This window comes from Vicia villosa, unplaced genomic scaffold (assembly GCF_029867415.1).
Source record: "Vicia villosa cultivar HV-30 ecotype Madison, WI unplaced genomic scaffold, Vvil1.0 ctg.004457F_1_1, whole genome shotgun sequence".
Taxonomy (NCBI): domain Eukaryota; kingdom Viridiplantae; phylum Streptophyta; class Magnoliopsida; order Fabales; family Fabaceae; genus Vicia; species Vicia villosa.
The window spans coordinates 78,467-98,195 of NW_026706441.1; the positions used below are offsets into that span (position 1 = coordinate 78,467).

At 37.1% G+C, this 19,729-nt stretch overlaps 2 protein-coding genes across 2 annotated transcripts; both read right to left on the minus strand.

Moving 5' to 3' along the window:
- Positions 1-232: 232 nt before the first annotated feature.
- On the minus strand, positions 233-1,492 carry LOC131642077 (uncharacterized). The gene has a single exon (XM_058912361.1). It carries the CDS (start codon positions 1,490-1,492, stop codon positions 233-235), a length of 1,260 nt encoding a protein of 419 aa, XP_058768344.1.
- A 4,130-nt stretch (positions 1,493-5,622) lies between these two features.
- On the minus strand, positions 5,623-18,136 carry LOC131642073 (nucleobase-ascorbate transporter 12-like). The gene is made up of 10 exons (XM_058912356.1): positions 17,303-18,136; positions 17,103-17,200; positions 16,827-16,997; positions 16,583-16,683; positions 15,235-15,370; positions 14,932-14,982; positions 14,546-14,833; positions 13,409-13,643; positions 6,868-7,154; positions 5,623-6,255 (listed from the first exon to the last, which is right to left on the minus strand). Exons 1-10 carry the CDS (start codon positions 17,802-17,804, stop codon positions 6,034-6,036), a joined length of 2,091 nt encoding a protein of 696 aa, XP_058768339.1. The 5' UTR covers positions 17,805-18,136; the 3' UTR covers positions 5,623-6,033.
- Between the last annotated feature and the right edge of the window lie 1,593 nt (positions 18,137-19,729).

Below are 19,729 nucleotides of genomic sequence, written 5' to 3' on the forward strand. Positions count from 1 at the left end.
TTCATCTTGCTGCGACAGAATTGGGTCATGAATGGTGGACAGAGACCATTCCCATGAATCAAGCATCACCGAACCAGCATCACAAATACGGACCGTCGGTTCATGCAAGCCCTGGAACAGAAGGGGGAATTGGATGCACAGCGCATCCTGCCCCAACCAACAGTCCCACCAAAAATCAATATCTTCTCCGTTTCCCACCTTACACGAAACACTCGTACGAAACCAAGTAGGATCAGCCCCCCACGTATTCAGCAAAAGACGCAAATCCCTCCACCACTTCCTTGATATCCTGCATCGTAAAAGGCTCCTCTAAGCTTGCAGCTTCCATAGGCAAGAGTTCATTGAAGGTCACCCCGTCAAGAACGGGCCTGTTTATGAGTTTTTCCTGAAAACGATCTTTAAAATGCTCCACCGCCACGCTCTTTACCCCCACCACATCCTCAACCATTTCGGCTCCTTGTTTAAAACCAATAATCGCATTACGACGAAACCTTAATTTCATGAATGAATGAAAGAATTTTGAGTTCCGATCTCCTTCCTTTAGCCAACGACACCGAGATTTCTGTCTAATGAAGGATTCCCTCTCTAGCAGCCTATCCCAAACCCGAGTATACACCTCCTTACGATTCTCCTGAAAATTAGAAACGGTAACATCATCCAGGACTGCTGCAGCCAACAAATCAGAATCAGATAGCTCCTTAAATGCCAAATCAATTTGAAAATCCTGCATCCCAAACACTTCAGCATTCCACACTCTCAGCCTTGCCTTTAGGATTTTGAGTTTTTCTTTAAAACAGAAAATTTTACGACCTTGAATAACCGAAGAAGACCACACTTCTTTAACCAATGGTAGAAAACTCGGATGTTTAGTCCAAGCCGTAAAGAATTTAAACGGCTTCGGACCCCAATTAAGAACACTTGCCCTGATAGCAATAGGACAGTGGTCCATAATACTACGATTCTCAACAAATTGTCCCTTAATTCCCCACAAATCAATCAGCCCTTCAGATAGTATGAAACGGTCTAACCTGCTCATAGAGTCTCTCGCACAACTGAAACACGTGAACTTATTCCCAAACGCTGGTGGATCCACCAAATCCATGTCGCAGATGAATTTATCAAATTCCTGCATTTCTGAGTGAATAAAACGAGCCCTGTTCCCTTTCCTTTCCGAAGACCTCTTTATGGCGTTGAAATCACCTCCAACGCACCAGTAGCCCGAAGGGAAAGAAGATTTAAGATTTACCAAATCAGACCATAACTTCCTTTTACTATGTATCGTACACGCTGAATAAATGTTGACAAAATAAATACAAGTGCCTCTCCACAACGCCTGAATCCCCACAAAACCATCCCCTTCAAAACTAACCTGAGCCTCAATAATTGCGGGATTCCACAATAGCAGCATACCACCTGACATCCCTATAGAGTTCTTTGCACTCCACATAACCTCACCATTGCCCCAGTAACTCTGAGCCAAAGAATTGTTCATCTATTGCATCTTGGTTTCCTATAACATACACAAATCCACCTTCCCAGAACTAATCGAATTTCTAATCACCTTTCTCTTAGCTGAACAACCCCCCCCCCCCCTCTAATGTTAAAAGACATCAAATTCATGATGAACCCAATTTAGATCCTTCCTTCTGATAATAAAATGCAGCCTCCCTAGATTCCGCACGACGGATTACTTCAATAATAGTCGCTTCATCGCCACCACCTCGTATACCCATGTCTGCCGCTTTATTCCATATCTTAGATGCCCCACCTGTGCCTTGATCATACCAAAATCTGGAATTCCCTTGATGAAAATCCCCATCTGAAGTTGATTTACAGCATAAGTCAATCCCTCCCGAAAAATTACGCCAGGAGTTATTAGAGGATTCCGAAATAGAGCTTGATTTTGAGAGAGGGGAAAAAACAACGGTTTAAATAGATTTGCAGATCTGGAATTCCCAGCAAAGAGCAATTTTTGAGTGGCTTTTGGAACCTTCCCTGAGTCTTTCAATTTAGATAACAACTTACATTTATGCTGAGGCTGAGTGATATGCAGAGGAGATAAATGTGCTTGCAAAGAGGATAATTGGGCTTCATTAAAAACCTCTTTAAGCCCAGATCCAATACCCTTAGACATACAAATTGGGCCTGCTGAAATAGATCCAAGATCACACTCTTGGCCCAAAAGAGGTGGGCCCACTTGTTGAACCACACCAACTGAAACAGATGCATTGGGTAAAACTACGGTATGCTCAGATGGAACTTTCTGAATAGGGCTTGACACAGTGCCCGAAATGCCTGGCACCTGATTAGTAGTACCTACAATGTCAACCTGCGATACCTCAATCATAGGGCCTTTCACTGCTGACCTTTCACCTTTTTGGGTAGAAGCCAATGCCTACTGTACCTTAGACCCGCCACCCTAACCATATCATCAAAAGTGCCTTCTATGTTACAGGCAATTTCTCCTTCTTCCAATAGGACATCGTCTTCTTCCTCCAACCTTTCATCCTCATCAGTATCAGAAATGTAGTTGGAGCTGCCATCTGAGTCCTCTCCCTCATCACCAGACTTATGATCGAATTCCCTTAACAGACTTTGAGCATCCTCCACAAGCCTTATGTTATAACTTTCCCCATTAATACATATCTGGACCTCCTCATTAATGGCTTTAACCTCCTTGGTTCTAATTAAAACACACGCAACATCCATTTTCCTTCCACTCCTAGTGATATCATCCGCGGAGAGGAATACTCCTATTGGCGAAACAACAGCTTTGAAAATATCTTGCAACCATGCATGGCAAGGAATACCATAACACCGAATCCAGGACACCCTCTCATTATCAACTTCTAGAGGACTCCGGGGACGAACCTCCAAGAACCGCATCTTGATCCAAACATCCTCTTCCAATAGCCACTTCTGAACGGACCCCTCCTGCCTATCCTCCAAAAGACATAAATTCTCCCCTAAAGGTGTAGCCTGAATCGAGAAAAAGCCTTCCTTGTTGAGCGTTTCCTGCATGTTGTAAGTTGACCCTGGGTTTTTCACTTGGCCGACGAAAGCCCCAAAGAATCTCTTTATATCTTCATTATTCACAAAAACAAGAAACACTAGCGATGTGATTATCTCTCTCTATTAAGATAGGTCCCTTTGATTTCAAGACTTCAGCAAAGGAACTGGCAGAACTAACTGGGATACTCCTAACAACCTCCTTCACTACCCTCCTCTGCCCATATGGCTCCTCCTCCTCCTCCTTCTTCTTCCCTAACCTCTTCTGCACTTCCATATCTCCGCCCTCTTGTATCATACGAGGCTGCCTTCCTCTTGAGAACCTAGGTAGATTAACGAATAATTTTCCGGTTTTAATGAATATATTATCTAGCTTAGTATCAAATAACCCTTCATCATTCACATCAAAGAAACGAACAAAACCATAACAACCACCCCTGACATCTCTTTTCGCTGGGATAAACACTTCATCAATATCCCCATGTACTTTAAAAATCTCATACAAATCCTTGGCATTCATAAAGTCTGGAAATGAAGAAAAGAAAAGGAAGAACTCATCTTGTTATCTAAAGCCACGTCGTTTCCAATCCCCTTCTTAGCGCCCCATTGCGATTTTACGATCCATTTCCGATTCATCACCTTCGTCCATGCTCCCCTCCCACCTCTATCACCCATAGAAAGAAGAATACAAAATACAAGATGAAAAAAAGGCTGTAGTTAGAGAGATGTTGGACTTTCTCTCTCTAGCATGTTAATTATTGATACTTGAAGAACATTTTAATTTATAAATTAGTGTTCTAATTATCTTATTATACATATATATATATATATATATATACATATATATATATATATATATATATATATATAGAGCATATCAAGTGGGAGCATTTTATAATGAGAGATGAGAGGAATAAATATCAACCATTGGATTCATCAAGAGAGAGAAATTAATAGCCACATTAATGCATTAACTTTCTCTCTCTTGATGAATCCAATAGTAGATATTTATTCCTCTCATCTCTCATTTTAAAATGCTCTTACTTGATATGCTCCCATATATATATATATATATATATATATATATATATATATATATATATATATATATATATATATATATATATATATATATATATATATATATATATAAGACAATATTAAATATTTATATATAAAATTTATAATAAAAATTAGAGAAAAATTATATCGACGGGATATCTAACACCTACACCGTGTATGTATCTATCCAATGTACTCGTTTTAGTTTTTTAAAATTATTTAACCAACTTTGATTTATGTGCAATACATTTTGCTTTGTTATTATGCATGGTGAAGAATACAGTATAGGAAAAGTGGTGTCAAAATAGCACACCTCTAAATAATGAGATACACGAAATACTATTATTGGAATTTTGAATTCAAATACATTAATACGAAATAATAATAAAAATTAGTTTATTAATCATTGTTATAAATAACATATTTTATGACGAAATTTTCACCTCGGACAATTAAAAATTGAGGGTATAAATCCTAAGAGCTTCTATCAGTATCGTCTGCAGACATCTTGATGACATACTGGCGAATTACGAGCTATTTGGTACTAGAGGAGTATCAGAGTGGCATTACATGACTTGGTTCTATTTTGTGTCACACCCTATCATGACAACAAACGCTCCTACACGTCATTCTGGGTCTGCTCGTGAGGAGATCCTGGAGAATGAGTAGGTCAGGGAAGACCATGTCATTGATGCGTTGTCGATCTGTCAGAATATTATGTGAATTACGAGAAAGGATCTAGAGACTGGGTTGTTTAAGAGAGGTGGTGATGTTGTGGTTGCCCTAGCACATTTCATTCTTACTGAAGCACAAAGTGCATTGGGTTACCAGAGGCAAAGAAGGAGTCAGAGATTAGGATTAGGCATATGCAGTAGGTTATGCCTTTTATGTATTTTAGGGTGTTTTCCAACATTTTTCATACTTTAAGAACTATGTTTGTAATATTATGACATGTTTTTTAATTATTAATGCATTATCCTATTTTGAGATTTTATTGGTTGAATTAAATTATGGATTATGGCGTTGTTAGTCACATTAAAATGACTTCAGATTAAAAAAATATATATAAACTTAGACAATGTTTCTGCTCACACTTCATTCATAAATGTTTTCGGATATGCATATCCAAAATAACCTCATAAATATTCGAAGATGTATATCCGAAAATTTTCTAAGTGAATAAATGATAATACTCATTAAAAAACGCTTGAAAATGAGTTCAGAGATATTTTCGAATATGCATGTCTGAATACATCCTAAATATTTTTAAAGATGCAACTTCAAATCATTATTTGACAAAAATAATTCATAGTGCATTTGAAAATGCACATCCGAAAATTTATGAAAGCATTTTTAGATTTTCAGAGGTAGTTTTAGATTTTCAGAGGTGTATTGGGTGGGAAAAGAAATTCCCTAAATTCATTTGCACCCAAAGACTCTAATTGACAAGAATGACTTTAGTGGATAGCTTAAATTCGTACAATTAATTTGATAATAATTATCAGCTAGTTCAACCATATCTAAATATTTTAATCAGTAGGTTTTTACTAGTTTCAAGTAGGTTATAGATTAAACTAGTATCTTGTCATTTTTAATTTATCAACTAATTCAGTCACTGATTTCAGCAAACACTACATATTCAGCTATTAGATAGAGTTAAAATGGAGCTGCATAAAACTGATTAAAGAAAAATATATATATGTACATTCAAAATGTTAAACCTAGCCTTAGAGGTAGAGAGAAAATTCAGCTGGAGATTTTGAATGAATTGGAACTAGATACATGATTAATCTAACTAAATAAATTACAGCACATGTAGACTCCTACGAATCTCCCTCACCCACCACTTCCCCCTAAAATGTATACAAATTTACTATGTAACATGACCTGTGAATTACATGGTGTCCTGTCCCATGAACATTGAATAAATATGAAAAATGTAACCATCAAAACTCCAATCTTTCACAGGCCAACCCACTTCACCCACCTGAAAATCCGACCAACTCTCCAGGGCAACTCATAATCTTTGGCGACAGCAGGCTCCCTTCTGGCCACCTCTGGTTCGGACCAAACATATACCCCTCGCTCCTGCTGACTGCCAGGTACAGTATTATCCAGGATAACAGCAACAAGAAATGCAATCACCATGTGTAGTGAACAAAGAGTATTCAGGACATAGTTCAACTGCAAAAGAAACAGATTCATAAGTGCTTTTTCAGAAAAACCAGACATGTTAGCTGAATTTATAAACAAATACAAGCTGACACTCATTTCAACACACATTCTCATATTGGTTTGAATATATCGATCCCACCAAATTTATGAGACTTGCATAATTTAGTGAGACTCGTTTGAAGGTCAACCTGTAAAAGGGAGTGTGTAGGAAAGTGTGTGTTAGACAGTGTTATCAACCAATTCCTCACATTCAAAACATCTCTACTAGTGTTTTTAACCATCATTCAAGGATTAATATAACAAGGGAATCGCTTATCTAAAGCTAACTCTGCATATTCATTTTAGTTAGCTCACTGCACAAATTCTAGATGACATAATTTGACTTTAAAACATATGGAATCAACAAACTATTCCCTATTGAATGAGGGTAGCTTCAGCTTCCAATCACAAGATCATGGAGATAAATATTGCAATAACAGCACATCCTCGAGTATAAAGTGGCATTTGGATTACTTATTAACTTTTCCAAAAATTTCACAATGGTTAACAAATTTAAATCACAAAAATTGACCAAGCAAATTTAGGGCGTCATAAGAGTGAAAAACATGACAAATGGCATACCCCTCCATATTTGAGGTGGAAAGGCCCGTGGGAAGCAACAATGTAGGGCTGAAAATAACTTGGCACAGACACGTTGGAATTCGGAGATATGCCGTATTGCTGAAAGTAGGCCGGTACGGAAAGAGAGAAAAACAATGATAACCCAACTATGATGATATTACGAGAGCTTCCAGCCTCACTATAGCGTAGATTTGACAAGCCCCAAGCTGCGAGCATTGCCCACATAAAGCAGAGCAGACCAGCAACCATAACTTCAGGAATTGAAGCAATGAACCCTCCAACCTTACCTGTTGTACAGAATAAGAATAATTAAACTTGGATAAATTTGCATGAAATATTTTCTATAAACGAGTTGTATATTCGGTTTGTCTTTGTCCTATGGCTTGTGCGGCCACAAAAAGGGATAGGATGAGCATAAGAATCAGCAGCTTTTCTCCCCTGAACCATTTTGCAACAAAGAGGGATGAAACAAAGATGCCTCAGAAACAATTGAGTAATTCAAAGTTTTTAGATTTTACATGTCTGTCTATTTATGATTCTTAAGTAAAGAGTTTATGAATTGGTGTTAAGATAACATACTACTGACTGACTGCAACTTCAAAATAACATGGGCTGATAAATTGGCAATATGCAGCATAAGATGCAAAGCATTTGTAAATATTTTGGATGAAATTACTAAATATCATGGTGGCAATATTATGTAATCAAATTTTCTCTGATAGTGCCAACCAACTGCAGAATCACAAAATGTTACCATACAGAATACATTAAGCAGCAAGTCAAAGAAGTGGCTAATATATTCTACAGGCATGTTCAGCAATTGATAGAATAAAATCTGTTAAGAAGTGTGGTTAGGCCTAACTCAACCCTACAAAACCGGCTTGTAGGGTGAGGATTGCCCCCACTTATAAGGACATGTTCATGCCATATATTGTCCGATGTGGGACTCTTAACACACCCCCTCACGCCCAGGACCTAGACAACTGGAGCGTGGAAATAAATGGTGGGTGGTCCGATAGCGGAAACCATAGAAGGTGGCCCACCGGATCTTAAACGAGGCTCTGATACCATGTTAAGAAGTGTGGTTAGGCCTAACTCAACCCTACAAAACCGGCTTGTAGGGTGAGGTTTGCCCCCACTTATAAGGACATGTTCATGCCATATATTGTCCGATGTGGGACTCTTAACAGTGTGAAAAATAGAAATCAGAGTGTTCTGAATGTGCTTGAGTGAGTAAAGCACTCAGCATCCATAATATTTATACACTATATAATTAATTACATATTATGTTTACAAGGAGAAATAAATAATAGTCCAACTTCCTAAATGCATGAATCTAAATATACATGAACCTAAAACTTAAATGCTCTTTTTAATGGAAAACATACAATGTATTTTTTCTATTTCCAACACTCCCCCTCAAGCTGGTGAATAAGTATTCTCCATTCCCAGCTTGAATATAATTCGTTCAAAATTTGAGCAACTCAATCCTTTAGTGAGAATATCCGCAAGTTGCCCATGTGAGGACACATATGGGGTGCAAATCAGCCCACTGTCAAGCTTCTCCTTAATGAAGTGTCTATCAACCTCAATATGCTTAGTTCGATCATGTTGAACTGGATTATGTGCTATACTGATAGCTGACTTATTATCACAGTAGAGCTTCATGGGTCCTTCCCATTTGATTTTCAAATCTTCTAAAATAATTTTAAGCCAAAGTAATTCACAAATGCCTTGTGCCATGGCTCGAAATTCAGCTTCAGCACTAGAACGTGCTACTACATTTTGCTTCTTACTCCTCCAAGTCACAAGATTTCCTCCAAGAAAGGTGCAATACCCTGTAGTGGATCTTCTATCAACAATTGATCCTGCATAGTCTGCATCAGTGTAGGCCTCAAGTGTTGTATTTCCATTTCTTTTGAACAAAATTCCTCTTCCTGGAGTTCCCTTGAGATACTGCAGGATTCTATGAACTGCTTGTAAATGGATCTCTTTAGGACAATGCATGAACTGACTAACCATACTTACAGCATATGCAATATCAGGTCTAGTGTGAGACAAGTAAATTAATCTCCCAACTAGACGTTGATACATTTCTTTATCTACTGCAACATCTTCTTCTGTATTACCCAATTTAAGATTTGGATCCATAGGAACGCTCGCTGGTTTACACGCTGTTTTTCCTGTCTCTTTGAGTAAATCTGTAATGTATTTTTGTTGTGATATAAAAATGCCTTTTCGGGAATGTGCCACCTCGATTCCCAAGAAGTACTTCAGCTTTCCAAGAGCTTTTATTTCAAACTCCTTAGCCAAACAATGACTCAAGATCTGTTGCTCCTTCCAATCATCTCCAGTCATTATAATGTCATCCACATATACTAACAAAATTGTTACTCCCCCTTGTGGCGAGTGTTTGATGAACAAGGTGTGATCCCCTTGACTTTGCTTGTACCCCAAGGATGTCATAACCTTAGTGAATCTTCCAAACCATGCTCGAGGTGATTGCTTTAGGCCATATAACGCTTTTTTCAACCTGCAAACTGTATTGTCAGACACATTTTTTTCATACCCCGGTGGTACCTGCATATAAATCTCCTCCTCAAGTTCCCCATGTAGGAAAGCATTCTTCACATCAAATTGTTGTAAATTCCAACCATAATTGGCAGCAAGTGACAAAATTACTCTCACTGTATTCATCTTCGCAACCGGTGCAAATGTTTCTGAGTAGTCAATTCCATAGGTTTGTGTAAACCCTTTGGCAACCAACCTGGCTTTATATCTTTCGATTGATCCATCAGCCTTATATTTTACCGTGTACACCCATTTGCATCCAACTGGCCTCTTTCCTTCTGGTAAAGTCACTATCTCCCACGTTCCATTCTTCTTCAGTGCGTCCATCTCAATATTCATGGCTTGCTTCCATTTTTCATCAGACAATGCCTCAGAAACATTAGTAGGTATGGAAGTAGCGTTAAGGTTTGTAAGGAAGGCTCTATGGGTAGGTGAGAATTTTTGAAAAGAAAGATAGTTTGAAAGGGGATATAAAGGCTGTTTGGTGCATTTTCTAGTACCTTTCCTAATAGCAATTGGAAGGTCTAGGTCATCATCTGTTGTTTGGGTCATAATTTTATCCTGCAATTCAGAAGAATTAATTACCTCATTTGAAGGAGTCGAGTCAGGCTCTTGAACTTGTGTCGATTCAGGAACGGCCTTTGACTTTCTCATGTAAACCAGATTCTTTCCATATCTCACATCCACTTCAGGTTCACGTTCAACTACTGGTATATTTGATTGATTTGACTCAACCCCTAATTCTTTAGGCTCAGATGGGTTTGGTACAAGTGTGTTTAACTCAAGACCAGAAAGATCGGGTCTATTTGACTCAAAACTGGAAGAATTAGGTGGATTTGACTCGAGACCAGAGAGATTGAGTGTATTTGAGTCATGACCAGATGTATTTGACTTAATACTAGACAAATTGAGTGTATTTGACTCGAGACCAGAAAGATCAAGACTTTCAAGCTTATCTTCCTTAAAACTCTCCCCCTGAAGATAAGGTTGAGTGAAGTACGGTTCCTCTTCATGGAAGGTTACATCCCGCGACACAAAGAATCTTTTAGATGGAGGATGAAAACACTTATATCCCTTTTGAGTAGAGGAATAACCGACAAAAACACATCTTAGGGCTCTAGGATCGAGTTTTTTCCTGTCTTGACTATGCACATGGACAAATGAGACACACCCAAAGATTCGAGGTTTGAGATTACTACTTGTTGACAAATTTGGATAGAAGGAAGAAAGAACATCCATAGGACTCTTGAACCCTAATACTCTAGAGGGTAATCGATTAATAAGATATGTGCTAGTGAGAACGGCCTCCCCCCATAAATATTTGGGAACATTTTTATGAAACAATAGTGCTCGGGTTTGGTCTAATAGATGCCCATTTTTTCTTTCTGCGATTCCATTTTGTTGTGGTGTTTTAACACAAGAAGACTCATGGACAACTCCCTCTTTTTGACAGAAAGAAATAAGAACATGATTGAAGTACTCTTTTCCATTATCAGACCTAAGTCTTTTAATGTTTACTCCAAATTGATTTTTAATCATGTAGAAAAACTTTGGAAAAACAGTACTGACGTCAGACTTGTTTTGGAGTAAAAATACCCAAGTAACCCGGGTACAATCATCTATAAAAGTCACAAACCACCTAGCACCTGTTACATTTGGATTAGTAGAGGGACCCCAAACATCTGAATGAATAAGATAGAAAGGGGAAAGACTTCTTTTGTTGTTTAATGGAAATGGTAGACGCTTATGTTTAGCAAACTCGCACACATCACAATGAAGACTTTCAATATCTACCTTATTGAATAAAGACGGAAACAAAACTTTAATGACTCCAAAAGAAGGATGACCTAATCGACAATGAAAAAGAAAGATTTTTTCCTTTTTGGAGAGTATTGACTCTGACATAAATGAGTGAGACAAGTGGACATTTGTACAGTGACCTGGTTCTTCAAGATAGTAAAGGCCATTCCTTTCTCTAGCACGTCCAATCGTCTTTCCCGAGTCCTTATCCTGAAATATACAACAATCATTAAAAAAAGTCACACTACAGGATAAATCATTTGTAAGTTTTTGTATGGAGACAAGGTTCATGGATAGCTTCGGAACATGGAGAACCCTTTTTAAGGTTATAGAATGATTTAATTGAATATCTCCACAGCCAGCTACAGTTACAAGAGTACCATCAGCAGTAGAAATTTTTTTATTACTGGGACAAGGGGAATATGTGGAGAACTGTTTTGAAGAGGGTGTCATGTGGTCTGTGGCTCCTGAATCTAATATCCAAAATAAATGAGAAGGTGTTTCTGAGACATGAAATCCAAATGAGAGTGGAAGCTTACTAGAATACGCCACACTACAATTACTTGATGATTTTTCCATACCAGAAAATGCAGGGACAGTGGCTGGAACAGTGCAGACAGCGGCTGAAACTTGCAAACAGTGGCTGGAACTTGCAAACAGTGGCTGGAACTTGCAAACAGTGGCTGGAACTTGCAGACAGTTGCTGGAACTGTGCAGACAACGGCTGAAACGGTGTAGACAGCGGCTGGAACGGTGTAAACAGCGGCTGAAAAATGTGCAGAGTTGTACCAACGGCTGCAGAAAACTGTATGAAACAGTATGGACGGCTGCCGGAAAAGTATAGATAGCGTTTAATTGAAAAAACTTGACAGCACGTGTTGCCCAGTCAAGATTTAAGGGTTCTGACAGCATAAAAATGCCCGGTCAGATTTCTAAATACTGATATTAGCGGAAGTAGAGTCCCCTAGATTAGGAGCTCTGATGCCATGTGAAAAATAGAAATCAGAGTGTTCTGAATGTGCTTGAGTGAGTAAAGCACTCAGCATCCATAATATTTATACACTATATAATTAATTACATATTATGTTTACAAGGAGAAATAAATAATAGTCCAACTTCCTAAATGCATGAATCTAAATATACATGAACCTAAAACTTAAATGCTCTTTTTAATGGAAAACATACAATGTATTTTTTTCTATTTCCAACAAAATCATTGCTCAGTAACCCATAATAAATGTTGACTTTAAAATTTCAGCTGCAAACTTTGGTAAATTGACTGTTAGGTTATAAACATTATGTACGGTTAGAATCTCAAAAACCAGCTTCTCTCAGAATCATTTAGGGCACAGGTAAATGCATATAAAACAGACAGACTTAAGACCTACCATAAATGACATGAAAAATGTATATTAAAAACTCATGTGTTATCTAATATCAAGAATCAGAAGCCTTTAAATGTCTAATGCTTATTGCATCTATTTTCTACTACAGTTTATTATAATCTACTTCCACTCTCAACTGTGGTTATACCAGTCTAAGACATTCTACATCAGATGTGACTTCATAAAGCCTTATGCTTTATCAATACTTAATGAATGTGTTACATAAAGGCTAAATATTCACAATATACTATAAATTTTAACATCACTGGCTAATTTAAAAGCAGTAAGCAACTTGGGCCACAAAAACAATACCACTTTGTTCATTTGTTAGAAATTTTTTATCAAGTAAAAATTGCAGTAATCATCTGTTAGGAAAAACATTGGCATGAGATTAGAAACTAAAGTTTCACTAAATTGTCATAATAGATGAAACTAATGAAGAATTTGCTATTAATTTTACTCCCACAAATTTTTCTACAAGAAGTCCTGAAGTGAAAAGATCATAGTTGCAAACATCATGTTCTTTTTAACACACAAATTTGCCTAATTGCCATGGACCAGCAAAATGTAAACTTGGTGTCTTCTGACAAGGAAACTAAAGAAATTGAATGGTGGATAATTTCACAAACAGCTTGACTGCATGAATTTTTTCTGACAAATATCAAATAAGCATAGCCCAAATCGCTTTTCAGTTTTCATCTTTATAACCCATTGCTCATAAATAAGTGTACTTCCAATAAATGTTAAAATTAAGAACAGAACAGGATGGTAAGAGAATCTCTTACCAATGACAGACAACAATATCAGAAAGCATGCACCCAGTTGAACAGCCATACGGCTTCCCATTTTAGTCACAGCAATTGTATGAACATTTTCAGTTAAAGTTGTAGACCCAGTTCCAGTTCCCCAGAGACCAGCCAAGACACTAGAGAGACCTTCCAAACAAATTCCTCGACTAAGAACTCCAGGAGTTGGAGGTCTCGATGCTACCAATAGAGAAGATGCATGGTATGAGCCAACCTGCAATGTAAATGAATATCAACAACAAAATTCAGTGATTTGTTAATCCAGCATATAGAAAAAAATAGAAAGACCATTTTGTCTTAATTTTAAGATCGTATATTGTTAGAAGGGGAGCCTTGGCACAAAAAAGGTTGGAGTTACTGTCACGTGATTGGAGATCATAGGTTTGAGTCATCAGTCATGGAACCAATTTGTTGCAAATACAACATAATATTGCCTACAACAGGTTCATAAATAGTTGCTAATCTCTTAAAATACGACATAACATTTCCTTGGATGCTCTTTCCTAAATAGCTATTAATCTCATAAAAATTAGTACATATTAATATATGACTAATCACAAGGATATAAGTAGAATCAGATTGGTTTAAGAAACATCTTCTATTTGTATTTCCTATTTTCACATTAAATTACAAAATGCCACTTTTTTTAGTTTTCAAATATTTGTATAAAATACAGGGAACAATTTATATTGTTTTCACTGTTTCATTTGAAAATCTTCAAAAACAAGAAACAAACTGGTTAAAAATGTGACACTGCTTTAATTATTAGTGAGAACAGATTACAAACCAAACAGGCTATTTCCACTGATCCAGTCACTTCCCAGGTAGATAGAACCTGAACTCAATTACTCGCCTATGCAGCTGATATGTACTTGAAAAGGAATTGAAAAGTGGCAAGGAAAGATCTTAATTAACCATGTAGAAACATGGCAAACTGACATCTATTGTTTTTATGTTTGGATCAAATTTAAGAAAATAACAATCTATAAAAATGACATGAGGGCCAAGTACAAAACCAGTTTATAATAACACAAAAAACACAAAATATTAAATATTCAGAAAGAACTAAGATAAATACCGCCCAGGAACAAAAACAGAAAAGGACATGAAACTAACCGAATCCACGGATGTGATTAAAGAAACCACACACATTACAAGAGCCATTTTCCAGTGAAAGACAGGAGTACCCCATTGTAATGGATAGGGAAATCTAAACCATGGAGAGGATTTCAAAGCCTGAGAAGTATCAACCCGACAATGCTTCATCCTAGAAAAATGCTTTCTGCAATGCTCTGAAAGCATATTTGATGTGGGTATATTTACATCACACCCTTGGTAGCTGTAAAATCCTGATTCAGTAAGCAAGAAAGCATATGCCCATGTAATTGCTAGACCAAGAGGAATCTGGCAGTTAGGTGAAGAAAACAGATCGTTTATTACACCATCGGGTTTTATTTCAACTACTGTTGAAACTTTAAAAGATAACATAAAATTCAACTTACTGCATAGATTAGAAATATGCGATGTCCAAGAACAGATATCTTACGAAGATACTGTACAGAGCAAGAAACAACAGAAAACAAATTTTAGCACAGTGAGCAATACAATATGCACAGATGATATTTCAAAAAAAGAAAATATTTTATAGAAAATTTAATATTTCAATTTTCGAGGCATTAAATACGCAGATTACTGAGATAAATTTACTATTTTTAAAGTCTTAACCATTGCCCTGAGGACACTGGTTAGCATTTCCCTTTAAATAAATAATTTAGGAAAGGAATAGGACAGATAAACAAACTTACAAGAGAAAAAACAATAACCACTAATATCTGTACTGCCCCGATCTCAAGACATGTACCAACTAATGGGAATCCATAACTGAAAAATGAAAGTCCAACTGCAGCAATAGTTGGGGATACAACTACAGGATTGATCAACCTGAAACAAAACTCATGAAACATGAAGGTCGTTATCAACTAAATTGAACAGAAATGGCATAAAAGTTATCATTTTGAAAAGCACAAGCGCTCAAGTGATTTGAATCAGGAGGAGGGGAAGGAGAAAGTTCCTAATTGCACCCAAAGGGAGGGGAATGATGCATAGGACATAGGAGCCATATTGAAATACTATTCAAACAAGCAATGTGCAACCTTTTCCATGGAAGAATGATCCCAATATCTTAGTTATTAAGACAGAAAATTAGAATTTCTAAACCAACAAATCATCAAAATTAGATAACAGCCTAAATTATTGAACAGCCAAATAATATATATCATTTCTTTTTAAAAGTATTTATATCATTGCACAAGCTGCAATGTTCCTCCTGCAGCGTGCTGTTTATGTGTAGGGTCACGCATGGTATATGGAAGGATATTCTCAAGTGGCTAGAGATAGAGCACTCCCCTCTGCAGTGGCATGAAGAGGTTGAATGGATAATAAGGCACACTAAAGGAAAAGGTTTTATTCCAAACATGTTGAAGATAGTCATAGCTGAAACAGTCTATGGGATTTGGATGTATAGAAATTCCAAGATATTTGGCACAAATACGATAGTTGATAATAAGAAAATAGCTAGTAACATCATAGACATTATTTTGTATTGATGGTGGATGAGGCCCAAATATAGAAGTAAACTTGCTCTACTTATGATGTAATTGTTTTTGCATCTATCTTTGTCAGTTTAGGAGCTGGATCGTTTCGATCGCTTGCTTGTAATTGATACTTTTGAAATATATATATAGTACTCCAAAAATACATTTCTTATCCCGCTAAAGTAAATATATTTAGAGCAACTTCCCCAACACAGTTTGTGGGAGGCAAGGAGGGAGTTTTTTTTATAAACCTGTCACATGGGATCCTTGTTCAAAATACATTCTATGAGCTTACTATTATTATAGTCTTTATGTTTAATTTTATAGGTCCTCTGTTGTCATTGTATTATTTAACTAATTTTTATCACAATGCTAATAAGAGTTATCTCAACTATTAAAATTGAATTGTGTCAATACTAAGGTGTTAAGAGTGACTTGCACATTCCCTCAGTCCACAGCAATAGTCAATTATGTTTGGTGAAACAATGAAGCATTGAAGCATGTACTGATAAAAACGAGTAAGAAAAATAAACAAGCAGGGAAAATCACAATATTATACCTTATTAAGAGTGACATAAGTCCAGTATATCCGAGAAAAGCTTGAAAAGCAGATCCAATAATTATAGCCCCCTGAAGCTCCCTCATTATATGCTGGAATTTCTGCAAATTGAGTAAGAAGACTCATCAGCTGCCTTTGTCTCAATTATGCCACCAAATAATTTATAATCCCTCAAGACCTTATGAATAAAAAGATTATTTTTTAACATTGTTGGATGAAGCTTGATATAGACAAACATACATACGTTTCCGTTTAATGCTTGCAACTCTGGGGAGTTTATTATCGCCAGAGCCGGTGCCAAGTAAACAAAAGAAGGGCCTTGTATCAAGGGCAACCTAGACCCAAAATTAATATGCAACAGAGTAGTCAACCCCGAAACAAAGAGCACGGTTGATACCACCTTAGAAGTTTCCTCCTGCATACTCTCACTAACACATTAGATAACAACAGTACATACAACAACAACTTAGCCGTTAATATAGCAAGAAAGAAACAACTAAAGAAGTGGAAAATTACTCACATGAGAACCTCCCATTGCAGGAACAATGACAAGTGGAATGAGAATCAATGAACCTAACATCGAAACGTAATGCTGGATACCATACACGCTAATAGGAACTACAAAAACACAACAAATTTTCAAAATTAGAAAGAAATATAAAAAGAGGGAAAATCATCAAAATCAAAACTCCAAATTTCCAAAACAGCTCCAACTAATACCTAAACCAGGAGAATCTCTAAGCTCATACTTCATATGAGGATGCCTAGACGCTAATCCTTCATCATCCACAACCAAACCATCAACCATTTCTTCATGCCTCGACACTCTCCGCACCTGCGGAGGCTGCTCCGTTACCGGCGCAGGATTCGCCTGACCGTTAGTACTCGGAACACCATCAGAATCCCTCCGTTTCTTCACCGTTTGTTCTTTAACAACCGGAACTGATACCGGAATACTAACACTGTTGCTCTGTGCTACACCGTTTACCGGTGGACGAACACGACCGGCTTCAAGATCCAGTTCCGGTTGCGGTTGTGGTTCAGATTGTCTAGCCTTATTAGGGAGAATGTTTATTATCTGACCGGAATCACTAGCATTAGTCTCGCCGGAGAATTTAGGCTTGAAACCAGTTTTCTTTGCCCAAGAAGAAGGCGGAATTGGTTTAGCATCAGCCGGCGGTGGCCAAGAACCGTGACGGAGATCGGAATCGGAGTTGGACATATTAGCGAAGAAGCTAGTACTCACACATGGCTTGAAACAGTTGGTTATAGATCTGGTGAGTGGTGGCGCGTGACGTGTCAACAATGTGGAAGTGTGGAGGTGTTAGGGTTTTGGGTTTTCCAACGGCGAAAAATGGAACAGAAAAAGAGAGTGTTGAAGTGAGTGAAACTGGAAAATGTGGAGTTAGAAGTGGGAAGTGTGAAATGAAGCCAATGGTTGAAGGAACGAGTTAAGTTGAGTCTAACTTGGGAGTGTGGACTTAAACATGGTTATTAATTAATTAATTGACTAATTAAGTGTGTTAATTAATGGGTTTTTCTTGTTTTCTTTGAATGTTGTTGTTTCCCGGGACAATCGGTGGAGGCAAAGGATATGTATGTTTGGATTAAGAAAGCAAACAAGTGGGAGGATTTGTAGTACCCGGTCAAACGGAGTGGTAATAGGAATGATTTAATAATTTCACTTTTGTAGAGGTAAATAATTCAAAATTAAATTTATTTAAAAACTATAATAAAATTAAAGATGGGATATGGTTTTTTTATTTAGCTAGGAATCACAAGCATATGGTGAAATAGTGAGATGACATCTACTATCAAGTATCTACTATCTACTATCTACTATTCTACTATTTATTATCTACTTCTACTATTTATTATCTACTATCAAGCATTTACTCATCTATTGCCCGAAACACCATTAATGCCCTTATTTCAAAAATTTAAATTGCACTGCTAAAAGGTCAAACAAGTAATTAACAAATTGTGTCTTCCATACTTACTGCTCCCTTCTAACGACGTCGCAAGTGTCTCTATTTGATTGGTCCCACACAATTATTTCAACTTCCTTCCAACAAAAGCATTGTCCAACACTTGCAGCTCATAACTCAAGCATTGTCCAAAGAAGCTGTCTTTCATACCTTTAGTTCTCTGCAGTTGCTTTTCATTCTTCATCTAAGAACCAGGTTCCTCTCTTCCTCATCTTTGCATCTAACAACACTTTCTTTCCCATCTTGTCTTTGGCCTGATAGCTTCTTTGTAAAAGCATCGATTTTTATTTGTTCTAATTTGTGAATCCCATTACACTTTCTCAACCATCTTTGTTCCTCATGTAACTATCATTACTTTCTCTTTTTTATGGAACTTTTATATTTATGTGTTATAATCATGTCTTCCGTAAAAATAATGTGTTTTGAACATGTTTGTTCCGTAAAAATCATTCATTTTCACCATTTTTCTGTAAAGTTGTTCAATGGTTACATTGTTTTTTTTGTAACCGTAACGTTGCTTTATTTACCGAGCTTAGATTTTTTCTGTAATGTTGTATGACTCATGGTTGGTTTTGGACCGTTTTCCCCGCAGCTTTTACCTTATGAGAGCGTGTTTGTTAAGTAAAGGTTAACACTTTACGTGTTTTTAGGGCATTTTGTTAACGTGTTTTTTCTGTGAACATTTTCCAGCTTTGAAAATCTAACAATGTCTAGGGCTCCCATTCTCATCAAGGACCTGGTAAAAGGAAACCAGGTGTGGAAAATGCATATGAGGGTGGTTGACATGTGGGTGGTTAAGGAGAAGTCGGGGCAACAACACCTAGAAATGGTCATACAAGATGGAAAGGTATGCCTGTAGTATACACGTTTAGAGCTATACTTGCTTTTGCTAATTTTTTCTTCTTTGAAATATCAGACCGACCAAATCCATGTCACCCCTAGGAGTCGGGACTATAAAGATTGGATTGATCAAATAAAGGAACATGAAACTTATTATCTTTATAATGGTGAGCCTGTGGTTAATGAAGGCCCTTTCAAAGTTTGTTCCAACCAGCTCAAGCTTCTCTTTAATGGAGGGACTACCATCACCAATGTTGAGATACCAGAAATTCCAACACACAAATTCAACTTTCATGCAATTGAAAACTTTCTCAATGGA

Coding starts and splice junctions, on each gene's coding strand:
- LOC131642077 (XM_058912361.1), bottom strand. CDS start 1,492: ATGAACAATTCTTTGGCTCAGAGTTACTGGGGCAATGGTGAGGTTATG.
- LOC131642073 (XM_058912356.1), bottom strand. CDS start 17,804: ATGTCCAACTCCGATTCCGATCTCCGTCACGGTTCTTGGCCACCGCCG. Junction 16,998..17,102: donor CTGCAATGGGAGGTTCTCAT/GTGAGTAATTTT, acceptor GAGAGTATGCAG/GAGGAAACTTCTAAGGTGGT. Junction 16,684..16,826: donor TGCAAGCATTAAACGGAAAC/GTATGTATGTTT, acceptor CTCAATTTGCAG/AAATTCCAGCATATAATGAG.